Raw genomic sequence first — 18,102 nt, 5'->3', positions numbered from 1 at the left:
TACACAAATAGATTAAAGGGACAATAAGACAGCCCAGGAACAGATCTCAAGAATATAGCCAACTGATCTTTGACAAAGGCACTACTATGGAGCAATGATAATCTTTTCAACAAATGGTGCTGGAACAACTGGACATCTACGTGCAAAATATTAATCCAGTCATACAATTTACCCACTTCACAAAAATTAACTCAAACTGGATCAAAGACCTAAATATAAAACACAGAACTACAAAATTCATAGACAAGTACCTAGGAAGACACCTAGATGACCTTAGGTACGTCAGTGACTTTTCAGACACAACACCAAAGGTTCAGTCTGTGAAGGAAAGAACTGATACACTGAATTTCATTGAAATCAAAATTTTTTTCTCTGTGAAAGACAATGTAGAGGGAAAGATGGAACAAACCACAGACTGGGAGAAAATATTTGCACAGGATATACATATCTGACAAAGGACTGCTATCCAACACACACCAAAAATATCTTTAAACAACAGGAAAATGGACAACCTGATTAAAACATGGGCCAAAGATTTGAACAGATACCTCATGGAAGAGGATACACAGATGGCAAGAAAGCATATGAAAATACGTTTCACATCACAGGGCTTCAGGGAAACGCACATTAAAACAATGATATACTACAACACACCTATCAGAATGGCCAAATCCAAAACACTGACAACAAATGCTGGTGAGGATGTGGAGCAACAGAATCTCTCATTCATTGCTGGCGGGAATGCAAAGTGGTACAGCCATTTTGGAAGCCAGTTTGGAAACTTCTTACAAAACTAAACAGACTCTTACCATATGATCTAGTAACCACACTCCTTAGTATTTATTCAAATGAACTGAAAACATGTCTACACACAAACCTGCACACGGATGTTTATTGCGTTTTTATTTCTAACTGCCAGATCCTGGAAGCAACCAAGATATCCTTCAGTAGGTAAGTGGAAAAACTGTACGTACATCCAGCTAATTGACTATTACTCAGTACTGAAACAAATGAGCTCTCAAGCTATGAGGAGATATGGGAGGAATTTAAATGCATATAACTAAGTGAAAGAAGCAACCTGGGAAGATTATATACCGTATGATTCCAACTATATGCCATTTTGGAAAAGGCAAAACTATGGTGATAGTAAAAAGACCAGTGGTTGGCGGGGAGGGAGAGACGAATAGGTGAAGCACATAGGATTTTTTGGGCAGTGGAAGAACTTTCTGTAGTACTATTACAACTGTCGATATGTATCATTATACATTTGCCCAAACCTATGAAATGAACAATGCTAAGAGTGAACCCTAATGTAAACTATGGACTCTGGGTGATAATCGTGTCAATATAGGCTCATCGATTGTAATAAATGTACAACTCAGGTGTGGGACACTATGTGTGTGTAGGGAGGAAGTGGGAATCTGTACTTTGCTCACTTTTGTTGTGAACCTAATATTGCTCTAAAAAACAAAGCTTTTTTTTAAGTTTAAACAGATAAAGGGGAAACATGATTTTAATCACATGAACTTTTCCAATAATTCAGAACTTCAGCAAGAATTTCAACTATACTAGAGTTCCCATGTCAACTGATCGAGTGACTTTAAAAACTCTGAGCAATCTCTTATTAAAGTCTTGAAATGACTTATTATTCACATGATAATTACCAGGTAAAAAAAAAAATCCTTTCTCCTTTCTTCCCCTGGCTTATGAAGCTCGGAGCTTTCTACACTATTCCATTCTTAATAGCCATGTGGAGCAGCATATTCCCTCAAAACAAACGACCACATGGCTCAAGTCCTATTCTGTCAAAATTTTAAGCACTAAAAATGGTTTAAAAATTTTAAGTTGATGTTTGGTAGAAACCAACACAATCCTGTAAAGCAATTATCCTTCAATTAAAAAATTATAAATTAATTTAAAATAAAAAATGCTTTCATAATGCAGTTAATATATCTGAACCAAGGCAATGTAATGAAGCATAACTGCCACTAACAGAAGACGTATTTTAAAGAAAAGTTAAGAATTACCTACTTAAAAAGTGCATTTGCAAACAACAGTGGATGCTTCCATTTATTTTCTGGTTGACTGGTGTGGCAAGACCCTCTTGGATACAGAATGTGTTTATAGGCATTCATTTAAATGTTTAAAAAGGTTTTACTTAACCATTCACCTTGCTATTTTGTTTGTAATAAATTCAGATACTAGAAATATTCCTACCATTTGGAAGATATCTGAGATTAAATGGAGACAAAATGAGGGAAGAAGAATCATTTTTATTCAAGTTTCAGTGCTGTCCATGATGGACTGAATTCTTACCACATTGTTAGAAAATTAACTCAACAGGACTTTGCTGGTGGTACAGTGGATAAGAATCTGCCTGCCAATGCAGGGGGCATAGGTTCAATCCCTAGTCTGGGAAGATGCCACAAGCCTTGGAGCAACTAAGCCTGTGTGCCACAACTACTGAGCCTGTGCTGCAACTACTGAAGTCCGCAGCTAGAGCTCATACTCCACAAGAGAAGCCACTGCAATGAGAAGCCTGTGCACAGCAAAGAAGAGTAGCCCCGCTCACCACAACTAGAAAGAGCCGTGTGCAGCAATGACGACCCAGTGCAACCAAAAGTAAATAAACCAAAGTCACTGAACAATCGCGACTTGGTTAAGAGAGAACAGGTACAGGCTTAAAGTTTGCAAAGAAGAGACCAGAAGACTATACATATCCAACCCCAAACTGGCTCTCTCTAGGTGTAGGCTAGGAAGCCCTTTACTTTTTATATTTCCTAGTTTATTTACCACGAACATGCAAAGTATGTTCTTAAAATTAAAAACAAAAACAATGCTGCTGGCATACAAAATTAAACAACAAAAATGACATGCGTGTTGTTCACTGAGTATTTAAGACAGGCCCCTGGCCCTGGGAAACCTGTCCAGTGACAGCCCTGGACTGGGGTCCCAGTGGAGTTCAAGAAGAAAAGAGTCCTTCACATTCACACATGATGGTATTTCATTTTTCATATTAAGAATATTTATGCCACTTAACTGCAAAGATGGTAAAATGAGCAAAAACTGTGGATAAGAAATGAGGAATAATACTCTAGAGGCATATGGTCACCCAAGAACACGAATGGGAAACAGATGAAAATAATAAGTAGCCACACTCTAACCACTATGCTTTTTCTTGAAAAGTCCTAAGTACTGAACAATGGAAAGCACATAGGCCTCCCATTGCAACAACGTGCCTGTTTTAACAGTCTGCGGCAGCAGTATCTTGTAAGTTCAAGAAATCACAATGCCTCCATCTGATGTGCAACATAGGGGATCCAAGTTATGCTCTGCAGCCCACTTTCCAGAGCAAGACAACAAAACAAACAAAACAAGGACTTCCCTGGGGTCCAGTGGTTATGAATATGACTTCCGGGGTAAGGCAGGGGCACAGAGAGAAAATGCCAAGTATCACATGAAGAATTTTAGATTCTGATGAGCTGCTGAAATGATAATTTATTGATTTCACTTGTTTCTATTTTTATTTTATTTTTATTTAAATTTTTATTTTTACTTTACTTTACAATACTGTATTGGTTTTGCCATACATTGACATGAATCCGCCACTGGTGTACATGAGTTCCCAATCCTGAACCCCCCTCCCACCTCCCACCCCATATCATCTCTCTGGATCATCCCCGTGCACCAGCCCCAAGCATCCTGTATCCTGTATCGAACATGATTTAAAAGCAAAACACAATCTGGTTTTAACTGTGTTTTGTGATTTACCACTAGAAAAATTTAAATTACATCTGGGGCTCATACTGTATTTTTATTGGACGGCACTGATTTAGGCCAACTCAAGGCAAATTTAAGAGACCATGATGCTGCTGGGGAAGGCAGTCTGCACGATGGTTAGGGAGGCTGGAGTCTCCAAGCACGCATGCTCAGTTACGTCCCTCTCTTTGCAGGCCCATGGACTGCAGCCTGCCAGGTTCCGTCCATGGAATTTTCCAGGCAAGAATACTGGAGTGGGGTGCTGACCTAGGGATCAAACCTGTGTCTCTTGCATTTCTCACATTGGCAGGTGGATTCTTAACCACTAGTGCCACCTGGGAAGCCCGGAGTCTCTGCAATCCATTTTCAAATCCTGACTTCATCACTGACTAGCTGTGTGAGAACGGACAAGTTGTTTCACCTCCCTGAGTCTGCTCCTCATCTAATAATTGAGACAGATGATCTAAAAGCAGTCTGTTCTGCTACCAAAAAAAAAGTTTCTTTAATGTGAATTAACATAGCTTATGTGCATCTGGTCAGCAGGGGTGAGAAGTTATATCACATGCATTTTCCCCACCATGTTAATGATTTGAGATCATCAGTGGTGGGCTTTCGCTATTACAAAGAAAGTTTTAGCTGTAAACAAAACCCTGAGAAAAAAACCCCTGAAAACCCTTCAGTAGTTCCTTCCTTTCGTTTAAGAAGCAGACGGTGAGTCGCTTCAAGTACCTTTGCATCTTCCACTTCATCAAGCAACCTGGGGAGCTGCAACAGCACAAATGGGACAGCTAGAGATTCCCACACGTCTTGTTTATTGAGAGGCGTATATTTTTTTGATGAACCTTGATTAGTATATCATCTTAAAGAATGTCTAGGTTTCCAGGAATGCGTTTATGTCATAGCAGAAACTCTTGCATAACATGCACTGTCATGTCAAACTGAAATAGGAAAACTTTTTATTAACTGAGAGAATATTGTGAGCTAACACAATATTATAGTCTGCTAGGCAGGAGTAGTTAAGTCAGAAACTTTATCTTCGTTGTAGAAAATGTCAAGTCACAGAGAAAGACAAATACCATATAATATCACTTATATGTAGAATCTAAAAAAAAAGACAAATGAACTTATTTACAAAACTGAAACAGACCCACAGACATAGAAAACAAACTTACAGTTAACCAGGGAGAAGGAGGGGGTAGAGATAAATTAGGAGTTTGGGATTAACATATACACACTACCATATATAAAACAGATACACAACAAGGACCTACTGTATGGCACAGGGAACCATACTTTGTATTTTTTAACAACTTATAAACGAAAACAATCTGAAAAAGAATCACTTTTCTGTACATCTGAAACACAACACTGTAAATCAACTACAGTTCAATTAAAAAAGTCTATTAAACGACTAAATATTTTACTGAAATTTGTCTCCCTTTTATAAAAAGGAAAAATTACAAATCTAATACTAATAAATAAAAAATAATTGTAATAAATTACAATTCTAATACTACCAATAATAAGTTTAATACAAATGAAACAATGACAAATATATGTAGCATTGTTGAGCTTTATCTGATGCTCATTAGGCTGAAGTTATCTGTGCTGGATATTTAAGAAAAAATGTTGAAAGACATATTTAAGATGCTGGAAAGCACCTGCTTAGTATAAAAATATAAGTTTCCATGTTAGTAGCATTTCTCTCTTCAAAATGCAAAGGAACTGATAGGGGTAAAGTCAAGTGTATTGTGCTGTGGCAATTGCCTTTTCAATGAATGAACATGGCTTTTTAAAGACAGTGTTTCGCAACTGGGAGGTGGAGAGGCATTGAGAGGGAATGTGACTTCTTTTCCTTTTGCCAACAATCCTTCCCTTCCCCAACGGTGGCCATTCATATTTCTACAGGAAAATGCCCATGTACATAAGAAAGATTTTTACTTAATAATTCTGATAGACACTCAACCAAACTACAATTCTAAGATGTTCATTTCCTATTTAAATCACTGGAAAAAATTATTTCCCATTAGCCCTCCTTTAAGAGCAGGCTCTGACAACTAGGTGATAGGGAAGGCGTGATCAGACCGGCACCCATTTTTTGAAAAAAACAGGAGGGATAAGAAGGGAAGAAGAGGCTTTCCTGGTGGCTCAGATGGTAAAACATCTGCCCGCCATGCAGGAGACCTGGTTCTATCCCTGGGTCAGGAAGATCCCCTGGAGAAGATAATGGCAACCCACTCCAGTATTCTTGCTTGGAAAATCCCACGGACAGAGTAGTTTATGGGGTCACAAAGAATCGGACAAGACTGAGTGGCTAACACACACAAGGGAAGAAAGAGAAGAAAAGGAAAACAGGGAATATCCTTTAGGGCAGTGGTTCTCCAAATTCAGGTTCGAGAATCACTGCCTTAAGGCATTCCATCATTTTACAGGATTGAGGGGTCTGTTAGGAAACTTTTAAGCTTTAATTCTTTAAATATACCTGTTCAGTACAATTTGAGGGAAAGATTTTTATATGGTCAATTGTATGCTCAAAATCAAATGAAGATTCTAAATTTTGCTTGACCTTGTTCTGTTTCCTGTATGGTTAACCTACTTCTTGAGATTAAAAAAAAAACAACACAACTAAGCAGAAATAAGGTTATAGGCCAGCAGGTTGGTACAAGGGCTGCTTGCCTTTTTGCGTGGCATAGATCTTGGATCAGTTCTCATCTTTTCAAGACCAAACATCCAATTTTATCACTTCAGCCAGAAATAAACAGGCCCTGGGAAAATGAAACATAAGAGGCTGATAACTCTCACGATCAACTTTTAAATTTACTATGAGAAATATAATTGCTAAGAAGACTAGAAGATTCAGATCTACAGGACCAGCGACACAGAAAATCAAATCACTATCAGCTGACTGAAGGGCAGAGCTGGGCGCTCCGAATTGCAAGTGAGAAATAAGTCCAAAAGGCGGAGGCACCCAGGTCAGCGGCAGGATTCTGGTCTTCAAATTCATACCTGGGCCGGTCTTGTCCGCATTTCACCTGGCCCACTAGTCCTCCATTTGGAAAAGGCCTCAGGCATGCTACAAAAAGACTAAAACATCCCTCTGTCTTACCACACTTGGGAGAAACTCAGGGCCTTAATTACCCAGCTCATCAACAGGTATTTACCCGAACACTTATGTACCAGGCTCTATCTAAACACTGCGAATAGAAATACCAAGATGACTCCACCACTCCAAAAAAGTTACAGTCTAGGAGAGAGGGAGGAATTGGAAAAACAGACACAAGCAGATGATTATAAAACACTGCAGTAAATGAAATGACAGAGCAATGCACAAAGTGCCAAGGGCAACTCCCAGGGACTACACTTAGAATGGCGGGGCTCTGGAAGGCTTTTCCACCGAGCCTGCACCCTCTGCATGGTGGGAGGAAGACCAGGAAAGATGCCCTTCAATTACAAACCTTAGTAATAGTGACAACACGAGCTTCTATTTCTATTTCATAAAACGAAAATTCCTGATTTTAACCCAAATTCTGTGCTCTTTAAAGTGAGGCATTAAATCTGGGCAGTTTCAAATCAAATTGGGTAGAAACAGATATCTAAATAGGTGGAAAAGTCAAATGATGGGTAGTTTAAAAACTGTTTAAATTACTTTCGACAGAAACCATGTTTGCCACATAGAGGTCTTAGTACTGATCTTTAGTCAGGTAGCATAATTTTTATTTGAAAGTCATTTCCTTTAACAGGGTTAATATCCTTAGGTTTACTCTCATTTAAACTGTGGCTTTCCTTAGTAACTATCTTCTACTGTTTTAAAAAGGAGTATGTTCTATCAAGGAGAGATAAAAGCAGGCAATTTTTCATTGCTCTTCAGTTTAATACTTCTTAGGGAAGGGAAAAAGCAAAGAAAAAGCAAAAGCAGGAAGCCTTTTAGATAAATTAATAAATTATAGCAAAATATCTAGGTTTTTAAAGCTTTCCTTTCGTATATCTTATGCTCTGAGATTTGAATCATAACATTTTTCTATGATAAGTCAAAGACTTCGGGGAAATACGATAGCGGAAACAAAATCTAAATCGTCTCAAGTTTCTCATTTCAAACAAGTTAAAACAGATGCGACGCGAGTACGCTGGCCGCTAGCACTGCCTGAGTTCAAAAGTTACCACGTCGAGCTAAGGTGACTCTGACTGCTGCTCAGCCCGCACACCCCCTCCGCCGCAGCCCCCTCTCCCCCACCTCGCTTCTGCCCTGAGCAGCCTGAAAGTACAAACGGAGTCCCTTCGGTCCTGCAGCTTACAGTTCTAGCAGGTCTCCTCCGCGAGGGCTTGCTCCGACCCGCTCCACCTCCCACTAGGTATCAGGTGGAAGGACGGTCGCTCCTCCAGGACTGTGCGGGACGCGCTGGGCCACACGGGGGCGCATGCGCACCGGGGCGCCAGCCCGCCCAAGGAGCTCGCGCCGCTCCCGCCTGCTCTCGCCCCACCTGGCGACTGGCTCTGACAGGCTCCTACCCCCGGGGCTCTGTGAGCCCCCACCCCCGAAATCTCAACTGTGCGCGTACTGCTCTGCCAGCCCGTCAGCACCCGGCGCCGAGGCTCGCCGGAGAGGAGCCCAGGCTCGGGAACAGGCCGCAGGTCGCGCTGTCATTGGCTGAAGCGCGCCAGGCCTTCCTCCCTGGGGCGCCTGCGCGCAGCCCTGGACGCGGGTTAAAACCCTAGCGGTTCTCAGCCCCGCGGTGACGTCGGCGACCCAGTGATCGCTTGCCTTCCCGCAGCGTAGAAGCCCCCAGTCCCTCCGTTTTCTTACCTCCTGGCCTGGAGGGGGCTGTGCGCATTCACCGGAAAGCTTTAGGAGGCGCGAAGGAGCGCTAACGGATATGAAGGACTAGGTGGTAGGGAGTCGGAAGGTGACTGGGCGGTAGGTAGCCAGGCTTGGCCCGAGGGTCGCCGGAGAGGGCAAGGAGGGAAGGGCGACCGAGCGCGCGCATGCGCTGGCTCTGCTCTCCGCCCCGGCCCGGGTCCCCTCAACCTGGGAGGGGAGGAGGCTGGCTTGGCGGATCAGTCCGCAGAGTGCGCGGGTCTGTCGCCCTAGGACGACTCTCACTTGACAGCTCTAGATTTAAAGGTCTTACTGAGTGTCCTTTGACTTCCTTTACACAAATACCAATGAAAACAATTTATTATCTCCGATTTGCATTTTTGACTTTGGCCCCTTCCGTATCTAGATGTTTTGAAACCTTGAGCATTGTTTGGGGTTTTTACTGTTAGCTGTATTTCGCTTCTATGGCTTTGGTTATTCCCATAAACTGCCACAGATGAAATAAAGCAAATACTATAACCGCTCTCCTCTTTCTCCTATCTTTTGGTACTGTTGACCGATGTGGGGGAAATAACCCCAAAACCCAAGACCACCCTTTGTTTTAGCCCTAAGGGTTCTTGACTACTCATTCGTTAGAAACAATCTGGTCAATCTGTGGTCCGTCCCATCCAATCCCATTTTCCCTAAAAGCTTAATTTACCATCTTCTGCATCTTCATCCTTTCAAATCCAACGTTGCCACGAGCATCAAAATGGCTTCATATTTCTTTCTTTTCTGAGTTTTAGTTACCAGCTACAAAAAAACCAAGTTTCTAACTGTCCACTTACTGTTCAGTTCAGTCGCTCAATCGTGTCCAACTCTGTGACCCCATGAATCGCAGCACGCCAGGCCTCCCTGTCCATCACCAACTCCCGGAGTTCACCCAGATTCACGTCCATCGAGTCCGTGATGCCATCCAGCCATCTCATCCCCTGTCGTTCCCTTTCTCCTCCTGCCCCCAATCCCTCCCAGTATCAGAGTCTTTTCCAATGAGTCAACTCTTAGCATGAGGTGGCCAAAGTACTGGAGTTTCAGCTTTAGCATCATTCCTTCCAAAGAAATCCCAGGGCTGATCTTCAGAATGGACTGGTTGGATCTCCTTACAGTCCAAGGGACTCTCAAGAGTCTTCTCCAACACCACAGTTCAACAGCATCAATTCTTCCGAGCTCAGCCTTCTTCACTTGTCCTCAAAGGTACTTCAAATTGATGGTAATGTCCAAACCCAATTTATTTCCTAGGTACTGAATTTCAGTGATGGCAATTAGTCACCCAGTTTGTCCATATTGGAAAACTGGGCCTCTTTATGGACATCTGCCTCACTTCCCATATAGCATTCATGAGGGTATTCATTCTACATTTTATCATAGTAAGGCATTTTGCTAAGTGCTAGGTTTTAGCTTTTTTATTCTTGTGAGGTTATAGACTTATTTCAGTAATGCTGCCATTACATATTCTGGGAACTCCTTTAAGAAATACTTTCAGTCCTCTTAGTCACCACTTAATTCTTTTTAAATCAGTCCCCTTACTCAGACATTTCTCTAAATGATTTAAATTATGGTTTGAAGTATCAAATCAAGGATTGAGGATGACTACCTTGGAGAATGACTGCTGCAGATTCTCCAGATGGCTTCAGAAAAGGAGTTTAAACTTCCTAAGGTAGTTTGAAAGGTACAATTCTTGTTTGGATATTTAAGTTCTGGCATATTTGTTTAAAATACTGTTGTCTTTAGTCATACCTAATGTACATAATTACAAATCTTCAAGAAACATTATTTTAAGATGCACTGATGGAAAATTTAAGAGAATAAAATTTTTGGTATAACTCAGAAGGTATTCTGGAATTTTAGTGTTTGAGTCATTTTCCAGTATTATTTTTACTACTCTAGAGTGCAAATGTAGAACAGGCTTTAGACACTGGACTGAGTGTTCACCAAGTTTACTTCAGACCCCTAACGGTTGTTCTGAAAGCTCCAGACACCTGCTTGCATACTTTTTCCTTTATGTCTCCCTCTTATTAAATGCTGCACCATTCCTGAGTTTACCTAAAGAGAAGTCAAGCAATTTCAAAAATCATTTGCAGTATGGCAAAACTTCTAAATTGCATACATCAATCAAAATTTTTAATGTCTGAAAACTACTGACATACTACACATCAATAAAGAGCAAAAGCTGAATATAGTGAAAACTATCTATTTTTATTGCCTTTTATTTTCAACAATGATTACTTGAACTTAAAAAAAAAAAGCCTTTATAACTAACGGTTATTGAAAAGCCAAACCTTTCCGGCCCACTTCATATTCTCTTTCAACCATTTCAGGGCAGAACAATGTTCCAAACTATAAACCTGTTCCTTATTAACATTGACGGTCATGTGCTTAATGAAAAGCTTTGGATCTGATATACGAGCAGCCATAATTAATCTTTCCACTGCAGCTTGGTAATCATCCTTGCTCCGAGATTTGTTTTCTTCAGATCTACAAAGTGAACACCTCACAAAGTCAGAAACTCTGAAAGGAAGGTATATAGTTTCTTTAAAAGACAGTAATTTACGTGTATTAATTCTAAGCTATGACAATCTTTCAGTGGCTTTCATACTTGTTTGACTAAGATGCACAGTAATAAAGACACTTTATATTGTGACCCAGTATGAACCTGCTACATAAAAACTGAAATAAAAGTTTCACAGAACAAGACTTACCCTTATGACCCTATATTCTATTCTGGTTTGTTTTTTAAAATAAAATGGTTGCAACCCCCTAAATTTATTTCACTACCCAAACAGGCTACAACCCGCAATCTGGAAACAATCATCTAGAACACAACTTATTACCTCTCTCTTTGTCATTAATAACTGTATAATTAATTATTATAATGCATGAAGTAATATTACATTTAATCAAGTTTGGAGATACTAACATTCCATGTTTTACCTTGATACAACTATTTTTAATTGTAACTATATACTTAATATGAAGCTCACATCTGGTAACAGAAATAGTTGCTGTATGCCTTTACTCAATTTCCAGTTATTTTCTTCAGTTCTGATTTAAGGTATTTCACTAACGTGCTATAATTTGCCTTTTTTTTTTTTTTAAGAATTTACTTTTAAACTAATTTTCTACCAGTCTCCAAATTAAAAACAGACTCATACATTATAGCTATTTCTCCTGTGGGATAGGGAGTAAGAAGTATATAAAATAGAGATGTAGCTTTTACTAGCATCACCTTGTCCTCTGTATTCACTGCGTCCTGCCCTGGGCACACAGAGGGTCCAGCAGCAAAGCCCAAGTGTAAGTGTACCTGCATTAGCACCAAGTGTGATCCACAGAGTGGGGGGAGTGAGGACTTCCACTTGGAACAGGAATCAGTGATCACAGGGAGCAAAGATTGGTCAGGCTGCTTCTAGTACATTCTAGCTTAGGATTAGTGTCTGAAATCTGGGCATATGCCAACTACGTGCAGTTTTTGACAGTCTGAAGATGAATTAAATTCTCTCTCAGAGGTTAATGTAACAAAGCAGGGCTCAGTATGATAATAATAATAGAGAAAACAATATTGGTTTGGACAAAAGAGAGGCTCTAGGCATGCCGCTAGTTATGGACTGGTCTCACAAGTACCACCTCCCCCCCAACCTACATTCAATAATGAATAGAGACTGCATATGTGTGGGGAATGGAAAGTTATACAAAAACCAAACCCTCATTAGGATAATGGGGAATGCAAATAACTCATGCTACTGTAGTGCACAGTCATAAATACAAGGGATGGGGAAGCCTGGTAGGCTGTCGTCTATGGGGTCGCACAGAGTCAGACACAACTGAAGCAACTTAGCAGCAGCAGCAGCAGCAGCAAAGAGCTCTAGCAAAAAAACTAATTTTAGTGAGTTTAAAATGTTTCAGGTCTCTTGCATTTCTTGAAATTTTGACAGCAGAGACTGATTATTCCCTTGTTCCAGATTTTAAGGATGTTTACTACAGTGAACAACTTTGAAAGACAAAGATAGCTTCTCCTTTGGGAGTCAAAGACAGGTTTGCTTACAGCCTTACAAGGTGGAGACGCCTTTCTACCTGAACAGCAAAGGGGCAGGCATGCTGATAATCCATTAGAAAAGATCTGGGATCCTAAGTTCAGAATTCCTCTCCTGTAATGGAACTCACTTCATGTACAGGTATCCGTCAGGGTTCGAGTATGGGACTTGGGAGCAAGAGGAAGAGATGCAAATCTGCAGATAATCCTGCTGCTTGCTGTGCCACGGGTGATCAAGTCCTGTCTCCAACCTGCAAGTCTTGTGTCTTATGCCAGGACCTGTGAAACTGCGGCAGGCTCATTGATAGCTTGCAAATAGGTGAAATGTCAGAGCCTTCACAGATCTGGTCACAAAGGTCAAAAAGGGCACTGTAGCTTCCTCCTTGTTTTCTCCTGGACCACTCACTCTGAAAGAAGTTAGCTGTCATGCCATGAAGACACTTGAGGAACTTATGGAGGGGCCCGTGTGGTGAGGAGCTGAGGCTTCCTGCTGAGAGGCATGAGTGAGCTAGCTGGGAGATGGATCCTCCCGCCTCAGTGAAATCATCAGGTGGGAGACTGCAGGTCCTGACCACATCCTGACTCCAGGATGTGAGAGACTCTGAGCCAGAACCATCTGGCTAAGGTCCCCCAACATTCCTGACCCACAGGAACTAAGATAATTTCTGCCATTTTAAGCCACTAAGTTTTGGGATAACATGCACTGTTAAGAGATAGCTAACAGAATATTCAGTCTGAAGATCTGGTTTTTAACACCAGTAAACTGAAATAAAATTCTTGATAAAATACTCTCAAACAGGAGCCCTGTGAGACCCTTATCTTACAAGTTTCCTGGATAAAGCTGACAAGAAATTGGAATGGTGTACAACTACATCCTGGGTCTTTGAACAAAATGATCGGAAAGGATGCCACTCTGGTCCAACAGCCACACAGTAATATTCATGCACTTCTTACAACATTTTAAAATATTGAAACTAGGCTGATGGCTTTATTTTCAACAGGATTCTTGATGAATCTAATAAATGATCATGTATTTCCCTTTTAGACCTGGTTCTTACATCTTTTGTGTTGACCACAAAAAATAACTTTCAGGTACCTATTTGAAAACCACCAGTAAAGGACAAAGGTCCATATCTAAAGGCGGCCCATCTCTTTGGCTATCTAATAAGATCTCTGCAACTGTTAGAGTGTTTATTGAAAGGTACTAACTTATTTAGTTTTAAATCTCAAATAGGTCAAATCCTTTCTCAATGTGTTACCAAAGTTTGTCAATACACACATGCACAAGTACATAAACACATATATATGCAAATGCTTTATATATATACACAAATAGATAAAACATTTACATCCTAGGGCAGGTGTAGGGAGTCATGACCTACTGTCAGGATGCAGTTAGAAATATTTCAACCAACCTTTTTAAAACAATCTGCAGCATCTGTGTAGAAGTTCCAGGACTCTGAATACTACTAGCATTAGATACCAGGAAGATTTCAATAGCTAAAAGCATTTCAATTTCAGACAAATAGGATGGAATCAGTAGAAGTTTTCGGTACAAATTTCCTTCCAATGGTGGGTAGCAACCCAGTGAGAGAGCACCTGAAAATCAAGTAACAGATCAAACTTTACTAACACTCCAACAGGTGAAAACACAGGCTTCCAAAATATCTATAGGTGATAATTATTTTTGTTTCAGAATAAATCTTCACATTAGAGGCAGATTTATTGCATTAAATTATATGGTAGTGAGCTTATCCTAGTATATTTGAGATCATTCTTTGTAAAATGTTTTTGAAATATTAAGTATGACATGAGAAATTTTCAGAACTGTCCACTTACTTTAAGCCATAGTCAATACAACGTAATAAAATATTTCCACTAGATGTGATTATAAAGACTGAAAGTTTTTTCAAGTGTTTGTTAACCTGTGTGTGAAGATAAATCCAAAGAGAGTTCCATCGATATTTAAAATGTCAACAGTGTTGGGAAATGTGATGCTCTGAAGACCGACCAGTGACTATAAATTACTCATTTTATTTTATAACTCAGGTACATTAGGAAAAAAAAATACTCTTTATAACCTCACTTGTATAAGTCCCTAAAGCTTCACTGCATATGAAAATCAGGCATAGGTGTGTTTACACAAGAGGAAAAGTACTAATAAGAAAGGTACTGAATTATACTCAGGCATTAATTGCTTTAATACATTGCTTAAAAAATGTCTTTAAAAATAAATTATTACCAGGGTTGAAAGAATCTGGGGGACGAGGGAGTGAATCAATGCATATGGGGTTTCTTTTTCGTTTGATAAAAATGTTCTAAAATTGATTGTGGTAATGGTTGCACAATTCTGTATATACACTAAAATTACTGAATTATACATATTTAAATGGGTAAACTGTGTGGTATTTGAATTTTATCTTAATAAAGCTATTAATTAAAAATTTTAAATGGCTAAGTTTAGCTGTTTTAATACAAAATTTCATCTTCAGCTAAAAAACATAAAGATCATAGAAATCTCAGTTAAATGATTCCAAGTTAATAATTTGTTTCTGTGGCATATATAAATGCCTTCTGATGGCATTTTCCCCAAATCAGTTATTTGGAAAAAAATAATCCCATTAACATCAATTCTAAAAACTAAAATCGAGAAGTTATAGCAAATAGTAACTTATATACTTTGTGGTGTGATTTCTACCAGTCTGCAGAGAGAGTATGAGGAGTTGAAACATAACCATAAAATTGAAATGAGGTGTTATGAATAAACAGTTCCACCCTGCCTCTAGATTTCTGATCATCCTTTAAAAAAAATTCAGTTTTCAAAACTTTTTATTGTAACTGGCAATAAGAAATACATTTTACATAATGACCTAGCACACATATAAGAATATCAAATAATACATAATCTTATTATCTGCGATGCATACTAATATTTTCTTTCACATCTCATTGGGGAAATAAAAGTTACCACTTGCTAAACTGATCCCAGTTGGCAACATGAGAAACACTTCCACTTCTAAGAGGTTTCTGTTGGCGCCGATGGAGTGGCTGGGATGTTTGACACATACGGCATAATGGTGACAAGAGTAGGTACTCAAATGTTTGTTATACAGATGGTAGTGGTAGAACTGGAAATTTATGACAAATCACTGCATGAAGGCAGAAAAGAATTCCTTTGTAGATCACAGAATTGTATTCTAATTAAAATACCTGCGAGGAGGTTGGGACTAGAGGAAGTATTCCTTTTCTAGGCTTACTTGTTAGAAAAGAACAACTGTTAACAGATGAACAAAGTCCCATTACTGACAGCCGTGCGGAAACCCATCACCTATCACGCTGCACAGTGACGACAGCCTCTGTACTTCCTGTGTGCCTGTTTTAAGATATTCTAACCAGAAAGGTCAGGGATAAGTACACATTCCTGAAACTTCATTTTACCAAGTGTTTTACTCCTATATATTTATAAAATATGCCAAATTGGTTCAAATTCTGTCATTTATTTCCTTTTCATATCCTCCAGTGGACATGCCAATATGCAAAGAAATAAAAATATAGTAATTAGAAATAAGAGACATAACAGGTTTCAAAAGAGCACAAATCTGTGTAGACCACTGTTTTTAAACATGTATAAATCGATCTTTTTATATATTTAATGTCACACTGTGAATATTATACATAGATGTCAGGTTAGAAAATCAAATTCAAAACCAATATATCAAAATTAAAGTTTAAAATGCAACTTACTTTTGTAGTGGGCTCTGGCTTTGAGCCATAAACAACTCCTTCCTAAAGAAGTAATTAATCTTCTAAGAAAGGAAAAATCAATAGGGATGCTCTTTGAAATCATGAATTCAGCTACAGAGGATGACATACCAAGGCTGTTGCTTTCTATACAGGCATCTAGAAGTTTATTAAAAAGTAGGCTATACTGTGAGACCTCCACAGTTTCTGAAAAAAAAAAAAAATTGATAAAATGAAACTGATCTACTTTCATCTCTCAAACTTTTCTTTTACTCCTTTCCCCTCTACTCTCCTTGGCCCATTCCTACCCAATGTAGGAGACAGTCACCAAAATGCAATCATCTTATACACTAAGTTAACAAAAAAAAGCATTCAACAAAAGCAAAACGGTGTGCCACTTTGTAATGGAGACTGTGAAAGGAATGTGACCATAGAGGCTGCAGTAACATCCCTGTCCATGGTTTCCCATGTGACTGCATCTCTACGGTTCTGTCTGCATTCTGTCTATAGCGTGGACCTCAGACTTATATCTCCTGTTACTAAAACTAAAATGACCACTCACAAATATTCACTCTTAAATTAAAAAACACCAAAACCGTCCTTTCTTGGGTGTGTCTATTCCTTTCTGCCTTTCATTCAGAAGAAAGTGAAGTCACTTGGAAACTTCTAACTCTTTTATTCGCTATATTCAATTAGGTGGGTCTATGACCTAGACTCTAGGTCTTTAATGGGCTTCCCTTGTGGCTCGGCTGGTAAAGAATCCGCCTGCAATGCAGGAGACCTGGGTTCAAGCCCTGGGTTGGAAGATCCCCTGGAGAAGGGTAAGCTACCCACTCCAGTATTCTGGCCTAGAGAATTCCATGGACTGTATAGTGCATAGGGTCACAAAGAGCTGGACATGACTGAGTGACTTTCACGGTCTTTATCACTTTTGCATTTTTCAGTGGTCCAGGCCTTATCAGGAAATTTATCTTCTTACCTTATACCAGAGGAACTATGTCACTCCCTGACCCCAAAACTCAGGCTACACATAGAAAAGTAAATTCTTTTAGCCTGCCATTCAGGGTCTTCCAATATCTGGCACAACTATCTGATCAATCTCACTATTATTACTTTGTTTCATTATTAAGATAACTGTATATCAAAAGCTAGTTCTACAGCAACCATTGTACCAGAGATACTAAAATAAAGAAAACCTCATTGACTTTAAGAAGCTTACTATCTAGAGGGAGAAAAGGATAAGAATGCTAATGACAATACAGAATCTCAGTGGAATACATGGGAAAATGGAGACTGACAAAGCACTGAGGGGAGGCCTTCAAGTCAATGTTTTCATTAAACATGAACCCATGCCCTGAACCCACCGCTCAGCTCATTCCTGACCCAAAGCTTCTGCTGTTTCCCTTGACATGGACGCTCTCCTGCTACTGACCTATGACCTGCAAGCATTCAGCACTACCTGCCACCGCCCACGTGGGCATCTCTTTCTTTGAACTTGCCATCTGCTGTATTTCCTCCATTTATTCCATGTTTTTCTATGTTACAATGGAGACTAAGTTCAATCTTTGTTACGTGATTAATTGACTTGTTTGCTGATGACTTACTTGACAGAGGAAGGAAAAGGGGAATGATGAAATGCTGCTTTCAGGAACTGCTGACAGACAACCCAAAGATAAGCATTTCTGCCTTTTTAAAAAAACTATCAGGAAAGCATATTCAATTT

General features: G+C 39.6%; 2 protein-coding genes across 5 annotated transcripts in view; both read right to left on the bottom strand.

Moving 5' to 3' along the window:
- TCAIM (T cell activation inhibitor, mitochondrial) overlaps window positions 1–8,848 on the bottom strand; it is a 35,821-nt gene extending 26,973 nt beyond the window's left edge. Inside the window, exons 1-3 of one of the 4 annotated variants that reach the window (XM_069560798.1) lie at window positions 8,052–8,439; window positions 6,436–6,524; window positions 4,489–4,697 (exon numbers count right to left, since the gene is read on the bottom strand). Coding sequence is in view for 1 of the 4 variants with exons in the window: in XM_069560796.1 (XP_069416897.1) it covers window positions 8,561–8,588 (28 nt within the window). In the remaining 3 variants the exon portion in view is untranslated. Of the gene's footprint in view, window positions 1–4,488; window positions 4,698–6,435; window positions 6,525–8,051; window positions 8,440–8,560 lie in introns of those variants that run through there. The other 3 variants (XM_069560799.1, XM_069560796.1, XM_069560797.1) reach the window with 3 other exon arrangements.
- A 1,938-nt stretch (window positions 8,849–10,786) lies between these two features.
- The window catches only part of TOPAZ1 (testis and ovary specific TOPAZ 1), a 62,938-nt gene continuing 55,622 nt past the window's right edge, over window positions 10,787–18,102 (bottom strand). The window contains 3 exon segments of the mRNA XM_069560795.1: window positions 10,787–11,086; window positions 14,054–14,237; window positions 16,383–16,586. Coding sequence (XP_069416896.1) covers window positions 10,867–11,086; window positions 14,054–14,237; window positions 16,383–16,586 — 608 coding nt within the window. The 3' untranslated portion in view covers window positions 10,787–10,866.

This window comes from Ovis canadensis, chromosome 19 (genome assembly GCF_042477335.2).
Source record: "Ovis canadensis isolate MfBH-ARS-UI-01 breed Bighorn chromosome 19, ARS-UI_OviCan_v2, whole genome shotgun sequence".
Lineage (NCBI taxonomy): Eukaryota > Metazoa > Chordata > Mammalia > Artiodactyla > Bovidae > Ovis > Ovis canadensis.
This window is presented reverse-complemented; position numbering and strand designations above follow the sequence as displayed.